The sequence below is a fragment of the Pelophylax lessonae genome (genome assembly GCF_965119305.1).
Source record: "Pelophylax lessonae genome assembly, chromosome: 7".
Taxonomy (NCBI): Eukaryota; Metazoa; Chordata; class Amphibia; order Anura; family Ranidae; genus Pelophylax; species Pelophylax lessonae.
The window spans coordinates 156,411,367-156,428,851 of NC_138774.1; the positions used below are offsets into that span (position 1 = coordinate 156,411,367).

Consider the following 17,485-nt stretch of genomic DNA (forward strand, 5'->3'; position numbering starts at 1 on the left):
AGTTGTTTTACCCTTAATGCAGATATTGCATTAAGGTAAAAAAAAACATTTTAAGTTTAGAACCACTTTAACTTCTTCCTAACACTGCCTCCCAGCCCTTTAAGAGCCTTCTAATGTTGAGAGGCCGAGTCGGGCATTTGGGTCATGTGGTCGCTGTGATTGGCTGTCACAGCAGTCACATGATCAGAAAGCCCCTGATCCCAAGCTAACTGTGCTGGGAGCACGCAGGGAAAGGGCTCTCAGCACAGACATGTGTTTACATAGGGCCGCATATATGTGGCCTCTCTGTGTTAAAGCCCACCAGCCAAAAGGCTGCATATATGCGCACAGCAAGCAGGAAGAGGTTAATGATATAAAGATATCAGTAGCATGAAAAAATAATCCTATATTCAAACACTGTTGAACAATAATGCTGATTGATGAATTATTTGGAGCTACCACCACATCATCCAACCTCTGCAAGATGTAGGTGTGACTACCAATTTTATAAATACTGGGTAGATAAAAAAAAACAAAACAAAAAAACACTACTTAATGCAATGAGGTATACAGTGGGTACGGAAAGTATTCAGACCCCCTTAAATTTTTCACTCTTTGTTATATTGCAGCAATTTGCTAAAATCATTTAGGTTCATTCTTCTTCCACATGAATGTACACATAGCACCCCATACTGACAGAAAAACACAGAATTGTTGACATTGTTGCAGATTTATTAAAAAAGAAAAACTGAAATATCACATGGTCCTAAGTATTCAGACCCTTTGCTGTGACACTCATATATTTATAACTCAGGTGCTTTCCATTTCTTCTGATCATCCTTGAGATGGTTCTACACCTTCATTTGAGTCCAGCTGTGTTTGATTATACTGATTGGACTTGATTAGGAAAGCCACACACCTGTCTATATAAGACCTTCCAGATCACAATGCATGTCAGAGCAAATGAGAATCATGAGGTCAAAAGGAACTGCCTGAAGAGCTCAGAGACAGAATTGTGGCAAGGCACAGATCTGGCCAAGGTTACAAAAAGATTTATGCTGCACTTAAGGTTCCTAAGAGCACAGTGGCCTCCATAATCCTCAAATGGAAGACGTTTGGGACGACCAGAACCCTTCCTAGAGCTGGCCGTCCGGCCAAACTGAGCTATCGGGGGAGAAGAGCCTTGGTGAGAGAGGTAAAGAAGAACCCAAAGATCACTGTGGCTGAGCTCCAGAGATGCAGTCAGGAGATGGGAGAAAGTTGTAGAAAGTCAACCATCACTGCAGCCCTCCACCAGTCGGGGCTTTATGGCAGAGTGGCCCGACGGAAGCCTCTCCTCAGTGTAAGACACATGAAAGCCCGCATGGAGTTTGCTAAAAAACACCTGAAGGACTCCAAGATGGTGAGAAATAAGATTCTCTTGTCTGATGAGAACAAAATATAACTTTTTGGCCTTAATTCTAAGCGGTATGTGTGGAGAAAACCAGGCACTGCTCATCACCTGTCCAATACAGTCCCAACAGTGAAGCATGGTGGTGGCAGCATCATGCTGTCGGGGTGTTTTTCAGCTGCAGGGACAGGACGACTGGTTGCAATCGAGGGAAAGATGAATGCGGCCAAGTACAGGGATATCCTGGACAAAAACCTTCTCCAGAGTGCTCTGGACCTCAGACTGGGCCGAAGGTTTACCTTCCAACAAGACAATGACCCTAAGCACACAGCTAAAATAACGAAGGAGTGGCTTCACAACAACTCAGTGACTGTTCTTGAATGGCCCAGCCAGAGCCCTGACTTAAACCCAATTGAGCATCTCTGGAGAGACCTAAAAATGGCTGTCCACCAACGTTTACCATCCAACCTGACAGAACTGGAGAGGATCTGCAAGGAGGAATGGCAGAGGATCCCCAAATCCAGGTGTGAAAGACTTGTTGCATCTTTCCCAAAAAGACTCCTGGCTGTATTAGATCAAAAGGGGGCTTCTACTAAATACTGAGCAAAGGGTCTGAATACTTAGGACCATGTGATATTTCAGTTTTTCTTTTTTAATAAATCTGCAACAATGTCAACAATTCTGTGTTTTTCTGTCAGTATGGGGTGCTATGTGTACATTCATGAGGAAGAAGAATGAACCTAAATGATTTTAGCAAATGGCTGCAATATAACAAAGAGTGAAAAATGTAAGGGGGTCTGAATACTTTCCGTACCCACTGTATATTAAAAGTAATAAAGAATGTTATTACATAACATTACCATGAGGCAACAAATCTGCCTTGATATCAGCCCCCTTTAATTCCGTGCACAATAAAACTCAAATAGAAACTGTGGCCCTTTGAGCCAATCAGGACTCCCCTACACGGCATAGTTTGTCAGTCTCTCTTCCTGAATAGGTTTACAGGAGGGTAGCGGTACAACCTCCCCTATGTATCGCTATTCATGTGCTGTACAATAAGCAATGAAGTAGTGTTTTCACACACACCACAATTTTGTAGGTGGGAAGCAATGGGCCCTCGTATCAGTATCTTATATTATAGATTGCATTGTTCCCATACTTGTCAGCACACAAAATGGCAAGGTTCTTGTTTATTTGAACACACGATGTTTGAGATGCATTTGGCTATTTTTAAACTGAAGTCAGAGATTTCTGTCCTCCATCTGATTCTCACAGATGATACCAAGTGGGAGGGACGGTACGATCTTTTTAAGTGTCATTAGAGAGAACACTCCGTTCTCTTCTGCTTGCATCAAAGATTACTAAAATGTCTTCACTAGGCAGCATGCACATGTATCTCACATATTTTTAGCATTCACTTCATTTTTAGAAGAGTGATGGTCTCCTCAAAATCAGAATTACAGTCCAAATTTAGGCTATTCTTGGACATAGTGGTTGGTGGACATAAAAAAAAAAAAAAAAAGAACAAAATAACACCTAATGGCTTCTGTCAAGCATTTACGTTCATAATTACTAGGCAGTAATAAAAATGTATTTTTAGCAATAAAATGTTCAACAATAGAACCTTCAAGGATATAGCAATAGACAAGCTATGGCCATAATAGAACTGGCAGATCCATTACACTCTATAGAAACACTAGGCAGCAACCCATTTCCCAAGGAAGTAAACAAAGATTTACTTATAAAGTGTTTTCCACTTTAAGAAAGTGTCAATTATGTGAATGTGGAATGTATCCTGTCCCTTGCGACTTCCAAGGTTTGGCTGAAGATAAGTCAAACTTAAATAAAACAGTGGGTTGAATGGAGCTGTACTAATCTTAAAAGAGGCTACATTTTGTCTTCTGAGGACTAGACCTACTTAATTCCACAAACATATAAAATCCTTATTGTATTTAACATTACAGTAACGAGGGCAACTAACAAGATTCATTCCCAAAAAACACTGCCTGAAGTATTGACCTGCAAAATAATGTATTGAAGTGTAACTTGCATCAATTGGAAACCATCTAGTACAGGCATGTCCAACCTGCGGCCCGGGGGCCGCACGCGGCCCAGAACCACAGGCAATGCGGCCCACTGCCCCCTGACAATTTTTTTTTTTTTTGCTGGGGAGGAAGGAAGTTGATTCGGGGGCACGGCCACAGAGGCAGCCTCGGAGGGGATCATCCACTAGTTGTGTTAAATTAGTGCTGGGGGGGGGGGGGGAGAGCAGCAGCACGGGAAGGGCACAGCAGCGTTTTATTACTTATATACCTTAACTAATAGTACCGTATTTTCCGGCGTATAAGACGACTGGGCGTATAAGACGACCCCCCTAATTTTCATCTACCGGTAATACTTATACTTAGGTTACCTTGGAGATATTATACTCGGCGTATAAGACGACCCCCCATTTTTGGGGGATTTTTTTGAGGTTCAAAAGTAGTCTTATACGCCAGAAAATACAGTATATATTTTATCTGCGGCCCGAGAAAATTTCTGTACACTCAATGTGCCCAGAGAAGCCAAAAGGTTGGACACCCATGATCTAGTACTTTGTCCAGTGTAAATGAATAAACCACTCAGGGGTTCAAAGAATGTGAGACGTGGTACATGCAAACCGGTTTGATCTGACTGCTTTAGCTCTAAGCCTTTCATTGACTGCTTTAGCTCTAAGCCTTTCATTTTTTTTCTTTATTTTGTAATGTTTAATATTTTATTGATACTTAACTGAATATGGCAATGATGGATATAACTATATTTTTACAAATATCATGGGTGTTCTATATATTTTTAATAATATTAAAGTAGTGGGTGTATGATGTACTTTTAATTGTTTAATATTTTTGTTATTTTCAGTACAGTGAGTAGGACTTTACACAGACCAACCAGTTATACATATTAATATTTAACTCATAATCCAAAGCAAACGGCACCTGTATCTTTTATTGCTGTTTCCTCTTAGCCCTGATGAAGGGGGACCTGTTGAACCCTTCAAAAACGTTGGCTTTTTTACTAAATGTGATTTCCAATAAAAACAGCTTCTGGACCTTTACATAATGTGCCTGGTGATTTCCTCCTTGCACCCCAGGTTTGTAGTTTCTCGGCTTTTTGCAGGGTGATTTGCTTACAACCTGGGAACAGCAATGGCAACTGCATTGAAATGTATGTACAATCCATAAAAAAGAGGACACATTAAGATATTCAGTAAGGTCTGGGAAAAAAAAATGCAAAACAAAAACATGTTAACGAACAAGTTAAAGTGCCAAATACAAGCTCTATAATGCTATACCTGCCTAGCTAGGAAAGGCACTTGTCACAGGGCTGCAACTGGTGGCCTCCATCTAAAAGTGTGTATGGCCTAGCTGTCATGCACATTCACTGGCTTTAATACATTGAGTGAATAATCAGAAGCAATCATCCACATATGATATTCTGACTAGGATTTGAATTCACTGGATTTGTACTTCACATAAAAAGAAAAAATGTAAGCGAAGGACAGCAGAGGGCATACTCTGAGTGTAATAACTTCAATACTTTTATTGTGAAAAGGACAAATGGCAACTTGCATACAAAACAGTTAAAGAAAGGCTTGACAAAGAGGTATGTCGTCTTGAAACGCGTAGCCACACCCATCATACGTGCCACAGATTCCCCTACTTATGACTCCCCAGCCTCCAGCATGTCTCTTTGATGTTACAGATGACCCCAGACTGCGGGGGTGAATAACACCAGGCATGACGACTCAGTGTTGCTGTGGACATTGATGACAGGCCTATGCTATCCCTTTGCTATGTGAGTTTTATATATTTTGTAGATTTGTAATAAATATTGTTATTTTATTATAATATGTGGTTGTCCTTTCCTTGGTACCAGTAAAGTCCAAAACCTTCTAGTTTGTCAAGGTATGTATCACATGGATGAGGTACCTTGTATATAGCCTGACCTTTTCTCTTTTTAAATTATGTAAGTTGCCCCTTGTGTTCTGTGCCCTTCTTCCCCTTATCATACTGCACTTAGTCGTGGCACCCTCTGATGTATTCTTGGTGTGCATGCCACACAGTTGTTGGTCCTGAGTTCCATCCCTCCCAGACTGCTTCACTGAGAATCCACCACACCAGGCTTCACATTTAAAGCGATTTTAACTGTTTGAATGTTGCCAATTGTCTTTTCCACAATAACTACACTCAGATTGTGCCCTCTCTGCTGTCCTGCTCTATCACTTCATGGATCTCTTCAGTCTCCAAAAAGGTTCTGAATAGAAGTGTTCTAGAACCAGTGAAAGTTAACTCCTGAAGAACCACAAGCACTTATACATGTGTTCCCCAGTTTTTCATAGTCCCTACTACGCGCCTGTGTAATAGATCTAATTTAATGTGTTAAAAAAAGGAGATCAGATGGCAGGTTTGCACTTCATTGTTTTTTTTTAACTAAACTCATCATTACCCTCCTTGGTGAATTCCTTTTTCAGATATCTCTACTTTCACTACAGATCTAAACACAAACACTGTAAAACACATTACAAATATACGTTTAATGGTTCACAAATGTTGTCTTCTAGTTTTTCCTTGTATGTTGTATGTGTCCATTTCCATGTTTTGTGTAACGTATGAGAACTCCCATGTGCTTTCACTGACCAAAAAAGGAGCTCTTCAATACGATGTGCATGCTCTAACATCTGTTTATGGTGTTATAAAAGATATCACAACTTAAAGTTCAATTAAATTTAATCCACTCTGAAATGGTTTATGACTGTTTCCCATAGCTGGGTCAGTGCCCACATTTTCTCATGCTTTAAAAGGAAACAGCTAGTTAACTCTTCATGCAGAAGGCTGAGACAAGCCTATACTGCCTGGTCTGCCTTTTACTGCAAGGGCAACGCTGATGAATTACAATTCAATTGTAAATAACTGTAAATCTGTAAGTACATATACATGGGGGCTGCCCTTGCTTTCTTGTTTTTAAAGATGCAGGCTTTTTAGCTGTTGGTTGATTTCTTTATCGAGTAATTCACTGATCTGGATCAAGCATGCAGCCAGTGAAATCTGATAAGAGTTAACTCCTGAGTGTTCTAGGTCAGTGACTAGGTATAGGGGGGCAAAATTAAGATATCCTTCCAACATCTGCAGCTTTAAAAATAATTGAGTACTGGCAGCAGTACTATTTATATCCATATATTCAAGTATATACTGATTATACAAGTTCTCCTTAAAATAGACAACATTACTTTTAGTTTAGTTGTTCTTGAAGTAAACTGCCCACACCATTCAGTAAAGCTGAATAGTGAAATACCTAACTTCTTCTCTGCTCCTGAAATCTTTACTGTGTGGCCCTGCCAAGCTCTTGCCAATGTCCCAGACAGGTCCCCTTCCTAGTGTACACACGGGTGTTTCAGCCCTATCCAGCACATAGACTATCCATAGGAAATAGTGGGGCTGTGGTGCAATAGTGCTGCCTGTACAATTTGCTTGTAAAGGCTAAGCACACTGAACAGGGGCTCCACAGTAAAAATCCTGGGAGTATGGAAGGCAAGATATTCTAATTATTACATAAGGCTTCATGATAAGAAGCTACTGAAATCCCTAAACAAGCTCCACTAATATTTGTCTTTATTTCCTTGGAGTTATACAGATAGTAAATAATTACAGCCCTGACACTGTCACAGACTACATGCCTGTGTCCACCCGATCCCCTATGCTTTATGTGTTATGATCAGACTGTACTCTCTATATTTACTGGCAATTATGTAGTGTGAGGACCGGTCTAAAGTATCACTTCAATTTATATCCAATCACGAAGGCCCTGGTGAATCTATATCGATCAATACATCTTTCAGAAGGGGGAACAGAGGCAGTGTCACCTGTTGGAAAGTGTTTTGCAGAGGCAATTTCACCTGTGGTCAGGGTTTTTTTCAGAGGCATTTTCACCTCTGGTCAGTGTTTTGCAGAGGCAATGTCACCTGTTGGTCAGTGTTTTGCAGAGGCAATGTCACCTATTGGTCAGTGTTTTGCAGAGGCAATGTCACCTGTTGGTAAGTGTTTTGCAGAGGCAATGTCACCTATTGGTAAGTGTTTTGCAGAGGCAATGTCACCGGTTGGTAAGTGTTTTGCAGAGGCAGTGTCACCGGTTGGTCAGTGTTTTGCAGAGGCAGCGTCACTGGCTTGTGTTTTGCAGAGGCAGTGTCACCAGTGTTTTGCAGAGGCAATGTCACCGGTTGGTCAGTGTTTTGCAGAGGCAATGTCACCAGTTGGTCAGTGTTTTGTAGAGGCAGTGTCACCGGCTTGTAAGTGTTTTGCAGAGGCAGTGTCACTGGTTTGTAAGTGTTTTGCAGAGGCAATGTCACCTGTTGGTAAGTGTTTTGCAGAGGCAATTTCACCTGTGGTCAGGGTTTTTTTCAGAGGAATTTTCACCTCTGGTCAGTGTTTTGCAGAGGCAATGTCACCTGTTGGTAAGTGTTTTGCAGAGGCAATGTCACCTGTTGGTAAGTGTTTTGCAGAGGCAATGTCACCTGTTGGTAAGTGTTTTTCAGAGGCAAGGTCACCTGTTGGTAAGTGTTTTGCAGAGGCAATGTCACCTGTTGGTAAGTGTTTTGCAGAGGCAATGTCACCTGTTGGTAAGTGTTTTGCAGAGGCAATGTCACCTGTTGGTAAGTGTTTTGCAGAGGCAATGTCACCTGTTGGTAAGTGTTTTGCAGAGGCAATTTCACCTGTGGTCAGGGTTTTTTTCAGAGGAATTTTCACCTCTGGTCAGTGTTTTGCAGAGGCAATGTCACCTGTTGGTAAGTGTTTTGCAGAGGCAATGTCACCTGTTGGTAAGTGTTTTTCAGAGGCAAGGTCACCTGTTGGTAAGTGTTTTGCAGAGGCAATGTCACCTGTTGGTAAGTGTTTTGCAGAGGCAATGTCACCTGTTGGTAAGTGTTTTGCAGAGGCAATGTCACCTGTTGGTAAGTGTTTTGCAGAGGCAAGGTCACCTGTTGGTAAGTGTTTTGCAGAGGCAAGGTCACCTGTTGGTAAGTGTTTTGCAGAGGCAATGTCACCTGTTGGTAAGTGTTTTGCAGAGGCAATGTCACCTGTTGGTAAGTGTTTTGCAGAGGCAATGTCACCTGTTGGTAAGTGTTTTGCAGAGGCAATGTCACCTGTTGGTAAGTGTTTTTGCAGAGGCAATGTCACCTGTTGGTAAGTGTTTTGCAGAGGCAATGTCACCTGTTGGTAAGTGTTTTGCAGAGGCAAGGTCACCTGTTGGTAAGTGTTTTGCAGAGGCAATGTCACCTGTTGGTAAGTGTTTTGCAGAGGCTATGTTGCCTGTTGGTAAGTGTTTTGCAGAGGCTATGTTGCCTGTTGGTAAGTGTTTTGCAGGGCTAAAGTTGAAAGTCCTTACATGTTTAATCTCTGGATCAAGCTTGCTCTGCTTTTTTGAAATTAGTAGGAAGGATCACAAAAGCGTTCGCCATATTGGAAAACAATAAAAATATTATTTTATAGGATGTGTTCTTTACATTACAATTATTTCATATGAAAATTCTGTCCTACTTCTGTGCTTAAAAAGAAAGTTTGTAATATGCATTTTTAAGTCTTGTTCTGTGTGTGTTTTTGTGCAGCTACAGGCATTAAAATACATACAGATTGCAAGTTTGCTGCATTATACATGCCATACCATTCACGTTTTTAAAGATGTGAAAAGAGCGCTGGTTCGAATCCCAACCATAATACTACCTGCCTGGAGTTTGCATGTTCTCCCTGTGCCTACGTGGGTTTCCTCTGGGTACACTGGTTTCCTCCCACACTCTAAAGACATACTGGAAGGTTAATTGGATCCTGTCCAAATTGGCCCCAGTATGAATGTGAGTTGGGGACCTTGGATTGTAAGCTCCTTGAGGGCAGGGACTGATGTGAATGTGCAATGTATATGTAAAGCACTGTGTAAATTGACGGCGATATATAAGTACCTGAAATAAATAATTAAACAAAATAAAAATAAATGTGCTTTTCTTGAAGTTACAACTACATTTTAGCAAACAGGCTTGTAAAATGTATTACCTAAAAACCCTGAGGTGAAAACTTTACTATTGAAAACAATGGTATAGATCTACCCATGTACTTTAGGCAGAGTTTACCATGTGTTGAGTCAAGCTTAATGTACAGAGGTGCCCTATAGAAATATATTTGCTGCTGCGGATATCTTTCAGGGCATATAAGTTTGTTACTAAATTATAATCAAAGGCAAAACCTTTTTTTTAAGTTTTGGATAGACTGGAGCAGGATTAAAACACCTGTCAATTTTTATTGCTGTCTGTGCCCTCATTAGAGAGAGTCACCCTCTCTATTTGTCCTGTATACCATTAGCACTGAAAGTAAATGAAAATCCCAAAGTTTTTGGGTTGTCCCCGAAAAAGTAAGAGGGGAAATCTTCCAATAGGGGCATCAGTTCTGAAGGCCTGGGGGTCCCCAAGGACTCCCTTAATTTGCATGAATTTCCACTCACTTCCTGTTTTGGCCATGGGGCAGGAAGTGAAGGTAAATCTCCCCAATGGCGCACAGAAGGCAAAAATTAAACATGAGTTCTAACCCTCCCTTACTTTATCCCAAATTAAAAAGAACATTTTGCCTATAGTTCTACTTTAGGTAGAGAGGAGAGAAGTACACAAACCAAGGCACACAGTTACAATAAGAAGAGGTAGTGGATGCCATTTTCACACTATGCATTGAGTAAATGTGAGTTCATGTGCCCTGCATTAAGACAGTCCGTTTGATAAACGCCAGTGGACAGGACTCCATTTTCAATGCTGCACACCACAATGTAAGACACGTATGTTGTGGTGGCTGCACGATGCTGTAATAGGATGTTGGATTGCCATTCAAAAAGCACAACAAACCATGGTTCATGTGTTACCATACATTACAGTATATCATGTTTTACTCACATTTCACTACAACACAACAGTGTAAAAGGGGTAATGTTGGAGATATGAGGGTGGGGGGGGGGAGTTGTGTGTAGGGTTACCATTAGTGTTACAGGAATGAATTCATATTTCGGTACTAGGCTTCTAAGTCTAGAACAATCTGCTCAAGAATGAACATATTGCTATACAAGTTGAGTGGATTTGACGGAAGATAAAGCTATAAGATCAGTTTATCTCATGCCATACAATCCCCTGTAGTATATGGTAAATGTCACTTCCTGAATGCTTTTCTACACAGAATCTGTTCAGGAAGTGACCATTTGAATAATACAAATAGTCTAACAGGAGTGAAAACAGGAAACTCTGTTTCTGATATCCTGAGTTTTATCACAGTATGGAGATGCCTCTATTGCTTATTCTAACTATGTTACAGGAGAGATTATGGGAAAAGTAGAAACCCATTAATAAAATGTATCTGTCACAAACTCACCTAGAAGCAAACTTTATTTAGCTACTTTTTTATCCTGTTAATTCACAAGAAACTAGTGATACCACATAGGGTTTGGATAGATTAAAGTGGAAATAAACTGTTTTAAAAAATGTGTTACAGACAGGGTATTTATGACAGTAGAGTCCCTATCGGTCTCTTCTGTCATAAATGCATCCTCCTGCCTGTTAGCCATCATGTAGACTGAGTCACGCATGTGCAGCTTAGCGAACATTTATGACCCCTTTCTGTGCCACTGTGATGTGACTCCCGTGTGCATGCACGGTAATGACATCACTGTGGCCTAGCCTATCAAACAGCCGAAGGCACGGAACCCAGAAGGAAGGCCGCGGAAGATGGAAGTGCCAGGGGCCCACCGGATCGATCCCACCACAGCGCTGGAGGGCACCGTTTGACAAGCAAGTCTTCCATAATGTACTAATATGCTGCTCCCAAAAAAGAAAATGATATAGCAGAGTTAATTACCACTTTAAAGGAATTCTAAAGAATATATATATTTTTTTTATAGTGACTGAGAAAGTCATGTGACCAGTGACGTAACGTGTCGGGCAGGCCCTGTGACATCATTTCCGGGGTCTCCGATACCTGGAAGGTGGTGAAGTAACTATTGCGGATGGTTTTATATTAGATGCATTTCCCAAGATGTGAGTGCGTAGTGATCATTTTAATAAAGTGTTCTAAATTTACATATTGCGCTATGAGTATATTCCCTAATTCCTTCATATATTGGAGCAATTACTGTGGAGTGGAGATAACTCTGGTAAGATTCTTAAAGGGGACAACAAGCATGAAGGTGGTGAAAATAGCCACATGGTGGATCTGCAAGGCTGATAATGGAAATAGCTTTTACTTACCTTTCAGGTCAGTGTAGAAGGTGAGCGAGCACTGAACACAGAGGTGATTGGTGCTTGAAGAATACATTTTGGACATTTACTACAGCACTATCTGTTTGAAGTGTGGACATTTTTGCAGCACTGTAGTTTTAATGTGGACACTTGCTTTGCTTTATAAATAAGAGCGCATTTTTTTATCACATCACTGAAATGTTTTAGATCAAATGTTTTACACCAAATAAGTTGTATATGTTGACATCCTTCGCACAGAATGATTAGGGTTGAATTATTTATCACCGAGAAACCTTTTATTATACATTTTCTAAATTTTATATATTTTTTCATACCTTTAAAGTAATGATCGTCCGACATCGGTTTTGCGTTGCCGATACCGATATTTTGGCCAATGCATATCGGTATCGGCCGATATGGGCCGATATTTTTGTACATTTAAAAAATTGTTTTTTTTGACAGGTACTTTTGTGGAGGGATCTGTGGGTCTAAAAGACCCCAAACCCCTCCTCTGCACTCAAAAGCATTAAAAAATCCAAGTTTGGCTGTTTTGAATGCTGTCATTTTTTTTAATCTGGCGCCAGACAGTATCCGGAAGTGATGTCACTCATCACTTCCGGGTTTTTGCATGGAGACCCGATCAGAGCCGAATGCGGCTTTGATCGGGTCTTCGGCGACTGTGCAGGCTGGTTGCCTGGGTCTCCTGGTTGGACGGGAGACCCGGGCGAGTCGCAGAAGGCGGCGGGAGGGGGACGTCCCCTCCCGTTTCTTGTAATGAAAGCCGAGCGGCTACTCAGCCGCAGCGGTTGTCATTACAAGACAGCCGACCATCGGCTATGGACGCTGGTACTGGAGTAATGCCTCTAGCTGCAGGCATCACTCTGGTACAAGCACTTTCTCGAAATTTCGGCAATATCGGTAACCTCCGGGGCCGATTCTGATATATCAGGAAAAGTGCATATCGGCCCTGGATATATCGGCTTTGCCGATAATCGATCGATCCCTATTTTAAAGGAACAGTGCACCATTTTCTTTAATTACTATTATTGATAGAGTGATTGAGTATACTTGTTAGATTGTTGCAGCAGTTTCATTTTAAGTCATGTTCACATTAATTTATTCATATTTAGAGCAGCGCATGAGTTTTATTACTACAAATGTACTAATATGCTGTGCATACTAGCACGTTATGGCATAACCCACCTGGGGACCCCCAAAAGAGAAAATTATATAGCAGAGTCAAAGGATATGTTCACCTTTGGGAACATGTTACATGTTCCACCTGGTTTTAGGGTGGAACATGTAAGATGCTCCCAGTGCTGCAGCCAATGAACCCCCCCCCCCCCCCCCCCCGCCCCGTGGCAGCAGTACCTGAAGAAATTTCCCATACTAGCTTTTACTTTTTAAAATCAGCGCAGCTGTGCAGGGCTTCCCCCACACGGCTGCGTCATTCATTCACACAGCTTTGTACGTGAATGAACTACAAGCCCTGACATCCTTTGTGGTTGTCGGCTTGCAGTTCTCAATGATCGACCATGGCGCTGTGGAGAGCCGTGGTAATTCATTGATTCTTTCTGGCAGTGTATCTGCCTGCCCGTATGGAAAGTATGGGTATACAGACAGATCTGAAGGAGACCGGCATGGCACCAGCGATCTGCTGATCACCAGTACAATGCTCTACAGCAGGGATCTCCAAACTACGGCCCTCCAGTTGTTGCGGAACTACACGTCCCATGAGGCATTGTAAAGCTCTGACATTCACAGCCATGACTAGGCATGATGGGAATTGTAGTTCCTAAACAACTGGAGGGCCATAGTTTAGAGACCCCTGCTCTACAGGCTTTACAGAAAAAAAATTAAATAAAATGCACATTTTTTTCCCCCTGCAAAAAAGTGCATTTATCAGTTTTTTTCTAAAAAGGTGAACTTATCCTTTGATTGCCAAAGCGATTCTAAAGGATATATATATATATTTAAATAACAAACATGTTGTATACATCTGCACTGTAAATTTGGAAAAATGTCTGAATTCCTTATCACTATGCGATTTCTATTCCAGGTCAGTAAAGTATATACCATGACAGCCAGGCCCGTTCAACGACTTTTTGTCTGAATTTTCAACAATTATAGTCTAAGTAATCCTTTCATGACAGTTTTTTTCTTCTTTATTTTGTTTGGAATGTACTTTTAATTAGTCTGTGTGCTTTTAGGGTTCTTATCAGAACATAAACTTGTGCTTTACACTAAACATTTTTTTGACACGGAATATACAGATTTGGAACGATGGTGAGAAATGTTCTATTTATCTTCTCTCCTGCCATGTTTACACAGAACGTCTGGCTCACATACCTGGTGGTATTTACTTTCCCACTCTCACAATTGGGCAAATACAGATAGTCGGGGATGAACGCTGAATCCGATTCACTCCGGTTCTCTTCTGTTGAGGTATCTGCCACTGAGCTGTCCACGGAGTAAGAGGGGTCTGTGATTCTTGACGTGTGAGTGGAGACTGCTGGAGATGCTTGGACGGAGGAGTTGGTATGAGAAAGGCTCTCCACAGAATCTGTTTAAAAGAATAATCCCAGTGTTAGCATATTTACATGTCTGGAGACTGTACACATGCCATTTATTAAGTATCCAGGCAGGACACAGCAGAGGCCAAATTGTACCAGGTGTTTATATTTCCTAAGAATACTGTTTCCCTGCCTGATAAACACAGCTCAGGGAGAGAGGCCAACTAATGAGCTAAAAAAATGATTCTCAGAACAAGGCTGTTTACATATTACAGACTTTGTGGTATGAAAATCTGCTGCAATTTGTACTGAGATCTGTCCGGATTCCATTTGATTCCCAGGAAGAAACAGAACAGTGCTTATTGCTTTTCTACAGAAGTTTTATGAAGAGAATAATCAAACGATAAGGAAAGTGACAGCCATAACCCGAATTGTCTTTTTATTTTTACATATCGTTTGCATAAAAGGAAACCTGAAAGTATAACGAAAGGCAAACCTTTTTTTGTTTTAGTTTTGGATAGCGTGGAGAGGGATTAGAATCCACGTCAGTTTTTTTTTGCTGTGTCCCCGTTAACCACTTGTTGACCACCCTATAGCAGTTTTTCTGCAACAGGGAGGCAGCTGTGCGCAGGTTTGCATATGTATAAAGATTATATATATATTTATAGTTATATGTGTGTGTGTGTGTGTGTGTGTGTGTGATTCCACATTTCTGCCTGTCAGGGGGCATGCGCGCGCCCTGACGGCAGGCCACATTTGCTGTGATTCTTTACAGGTACAGCCCATCTGCGGCGCCGGGCAATCAACGTCCTCCAGCACCCACCGATTGTCAGTAAACAACAGACACAGAGCGTCGTTCTGATGGGGGGCAGGAATGGAATTTGTGTTCCTGCAAAGCAGGCACTAGAATCCATCTCTTCCCCTAGTAAAAGCAGCACATACAATACACATAGACACTGGCTAGGCACACAGTTAACCCTTTGATTGCCTTAAATGTTTAATCCTTTCCAAGCCAGTCATTAGTACAGTAATAGTGCATATTTTTAGCACTGATCACTGTATTAGTATTACTGGTTCCCGCGAAGTGTCAGTTAGTGTCCAATTAATCGCCGCAATATCGCAGCCCCCCTATAAGCTGCTGATCGCTGCCATTACTAGTATAAAAAATTCCATAAATGTATCTCATAGTTTGTAGACACTATAATGTTCACGTAAACTAATCAATATACGCTTACTGGGATTTTTTTTTACCAAAAACACGTAGCAGAATACATATTGGCCTAAATTTATTAAGACATTTTTTTTTTCAAATTGTCTGTCTTTTTTTGCTTACAACGCAAAAAAAAAACGCAGCGGTGATCAAAAACTGTCAAAAGAAAGCTCTATTTGTGGGGAAAAAAAGGACATAAATTTTATTTGGGTACAGCGTTGCATGACCACGCAATTGTCAGTTAAAGTAATGCAGTGCCGTATTGCAAAAAGTGGCATGGTCATGAACGGGGTAAATCTTCCAGGGGTCAAGTGGTTAAGGTGATTCCCCTTCTCAATTTCTTCCGTTTACCATTATCATTAAGAGCTCTTTCACACGGGTGCTCCGTATGTCCGTATATCACCCCATCCGTTTGCGGGTGATATAGGGACATAATGCATGTCAATGGGATTGCGGATGTCAGGGGATGACCATCCGCTGACATCCAATTTGTGTACTTTCAGTTCTGTTCCGTTTTTTGGAATGGAACAGAACACTATTTTTCTTCCGTTAAAAAAACGGAAAGGATGCAAAATCGGATGTCAGCGGTGTCTTCCGCAATCCCCATAGACATACATTATGTCTGTATATCATCCGCAAACTGATGGGATGATATGCGGACATCCGGAGCGGATGACACAAGTGTCATCCGTGTCCGTGAAAAAAAAAAAAAAGTGCCGCAGCGGAAGAAAAATACGGAGCGGCCGTGTGAAAGAGCCCTAAAAGTGAAAGTAAAAGAAAATCACAAATGTTGGGTTGTCCCCAGAAAAGTAATAGAGGGCAAATCTTCCAATAGGGGCACTAGTTCTGGTGACCTGGGGGAATTCCCTTAATTTTGAGGGATTTCTCCTCACTTTCTGTTTGGCTACGGGACAGGAAGTGAAGTGAAATCTCCACAATGGGACACAGATGGTGGGATATACCCTCCAGTTTTGCCTATAGTTCTACCTTAAGTTTTGTTAAACTTGATATAAGATATAAATAAAAGACAAACATACCAGGATTTTCTAGAATGGTGAAGTAAAAAAAGCAGGATTAGCTGTTTTGCAAAGCAGTTTTCTCATATCTGATCTCAGCCAAAATTCTACAACTTAAAATCTTTCAACAGAACCCTCAGTTAGAAAATAGAGAAATAAACAAAAAGAATGCTAGTCGGTCACCTTAAAGACTCTCCACCCATTTTATATTGTTATTCATCCTTCTCTGGATCCTGAGAGAACCCAACTCCTGAACATTCAATAGGAAACATCCAAGGCAAGCAGACAGGGATGTTGACACCTGCCTCCTGAACACAGAAGAAGATTTGGGATTTGGGGAAGACTTGGGACTGGACATGATTGCAGATTTGGATAAATAAAGCAGCATTTCAATGTTTTTTTTTCTAATCTAAGCCAGCATTTAGTTAGACTGGTATGGGAGGGCGGTGTATGTGTGTAGAGGGGGGCTCATACTATTGAAAACTCAAAAGAATACATTTGACTTTTTCATAGACTCTTCGCTCAAAATGTTTTCAAATCTATAGAGTAGTTGACACACTTGCAAATGATTACTGGATACCTTTTTATGGGCAAGTATGCCTTATTTTTTCTACATTATGAAAGAATAGTCCAGTGACATATGTACCGGCCCCATAGACCATATGTCACCTTTTTTAGATCCACCCTGTAGTATATTTAAGTGCTAGATTCCTGAAAGCTTTAAAAAAAATAAAAAAAAAGGATTTAAGTATTTTTCTCCTCCCAGGAATATGCATGTATAAAATGCCATGTTCTGCTCCCTGCATACCATTAGAGGGGTGTACATTGCAAGTAATAAGTAATCACAATGTGAGTGTAACAATCCATTCCATGCTGTCTTTTTACACCAGATGGAGCACATGGCAGGAACAGTTGTGTCCTGTCAGGAAGTGTCTAGCTGCAGATGTCCTCGCAATATTTTCCCAGCAGTTACTGCACATTAATAACAGAGCAGCCTTACAGACTAGCTTCAAAATACTCAAAACAAATATATGTCAACTCTTTATTATTAAGTGTGTTTCATGCAGAGAACAGAGCACCTAAATA

General features: G+C 41.0%; 1 protein-coding gene across 1 annotated transcript in view; it reads right to left on the minus strand.

The window, feature by feature from the left end:
• Positions 1-17,485, minus strand: part of GAB3 (GRB2 associated binding protein 3) — a 189,612-nt gene that overhangs the window by 41,292 nt on the left and 130,835 nt on the right. Inside the window, exon 3 of the mRNA XM_082262883.1 lies at positions 14,010-14,223. Coding sequence (XP_082119009.1) covers positions 14,010-14,223 — 214 coding nt within the window. The remainder of the gene's footprint in view (positions 1-14,009; positions 14,224-17,485) is intronic.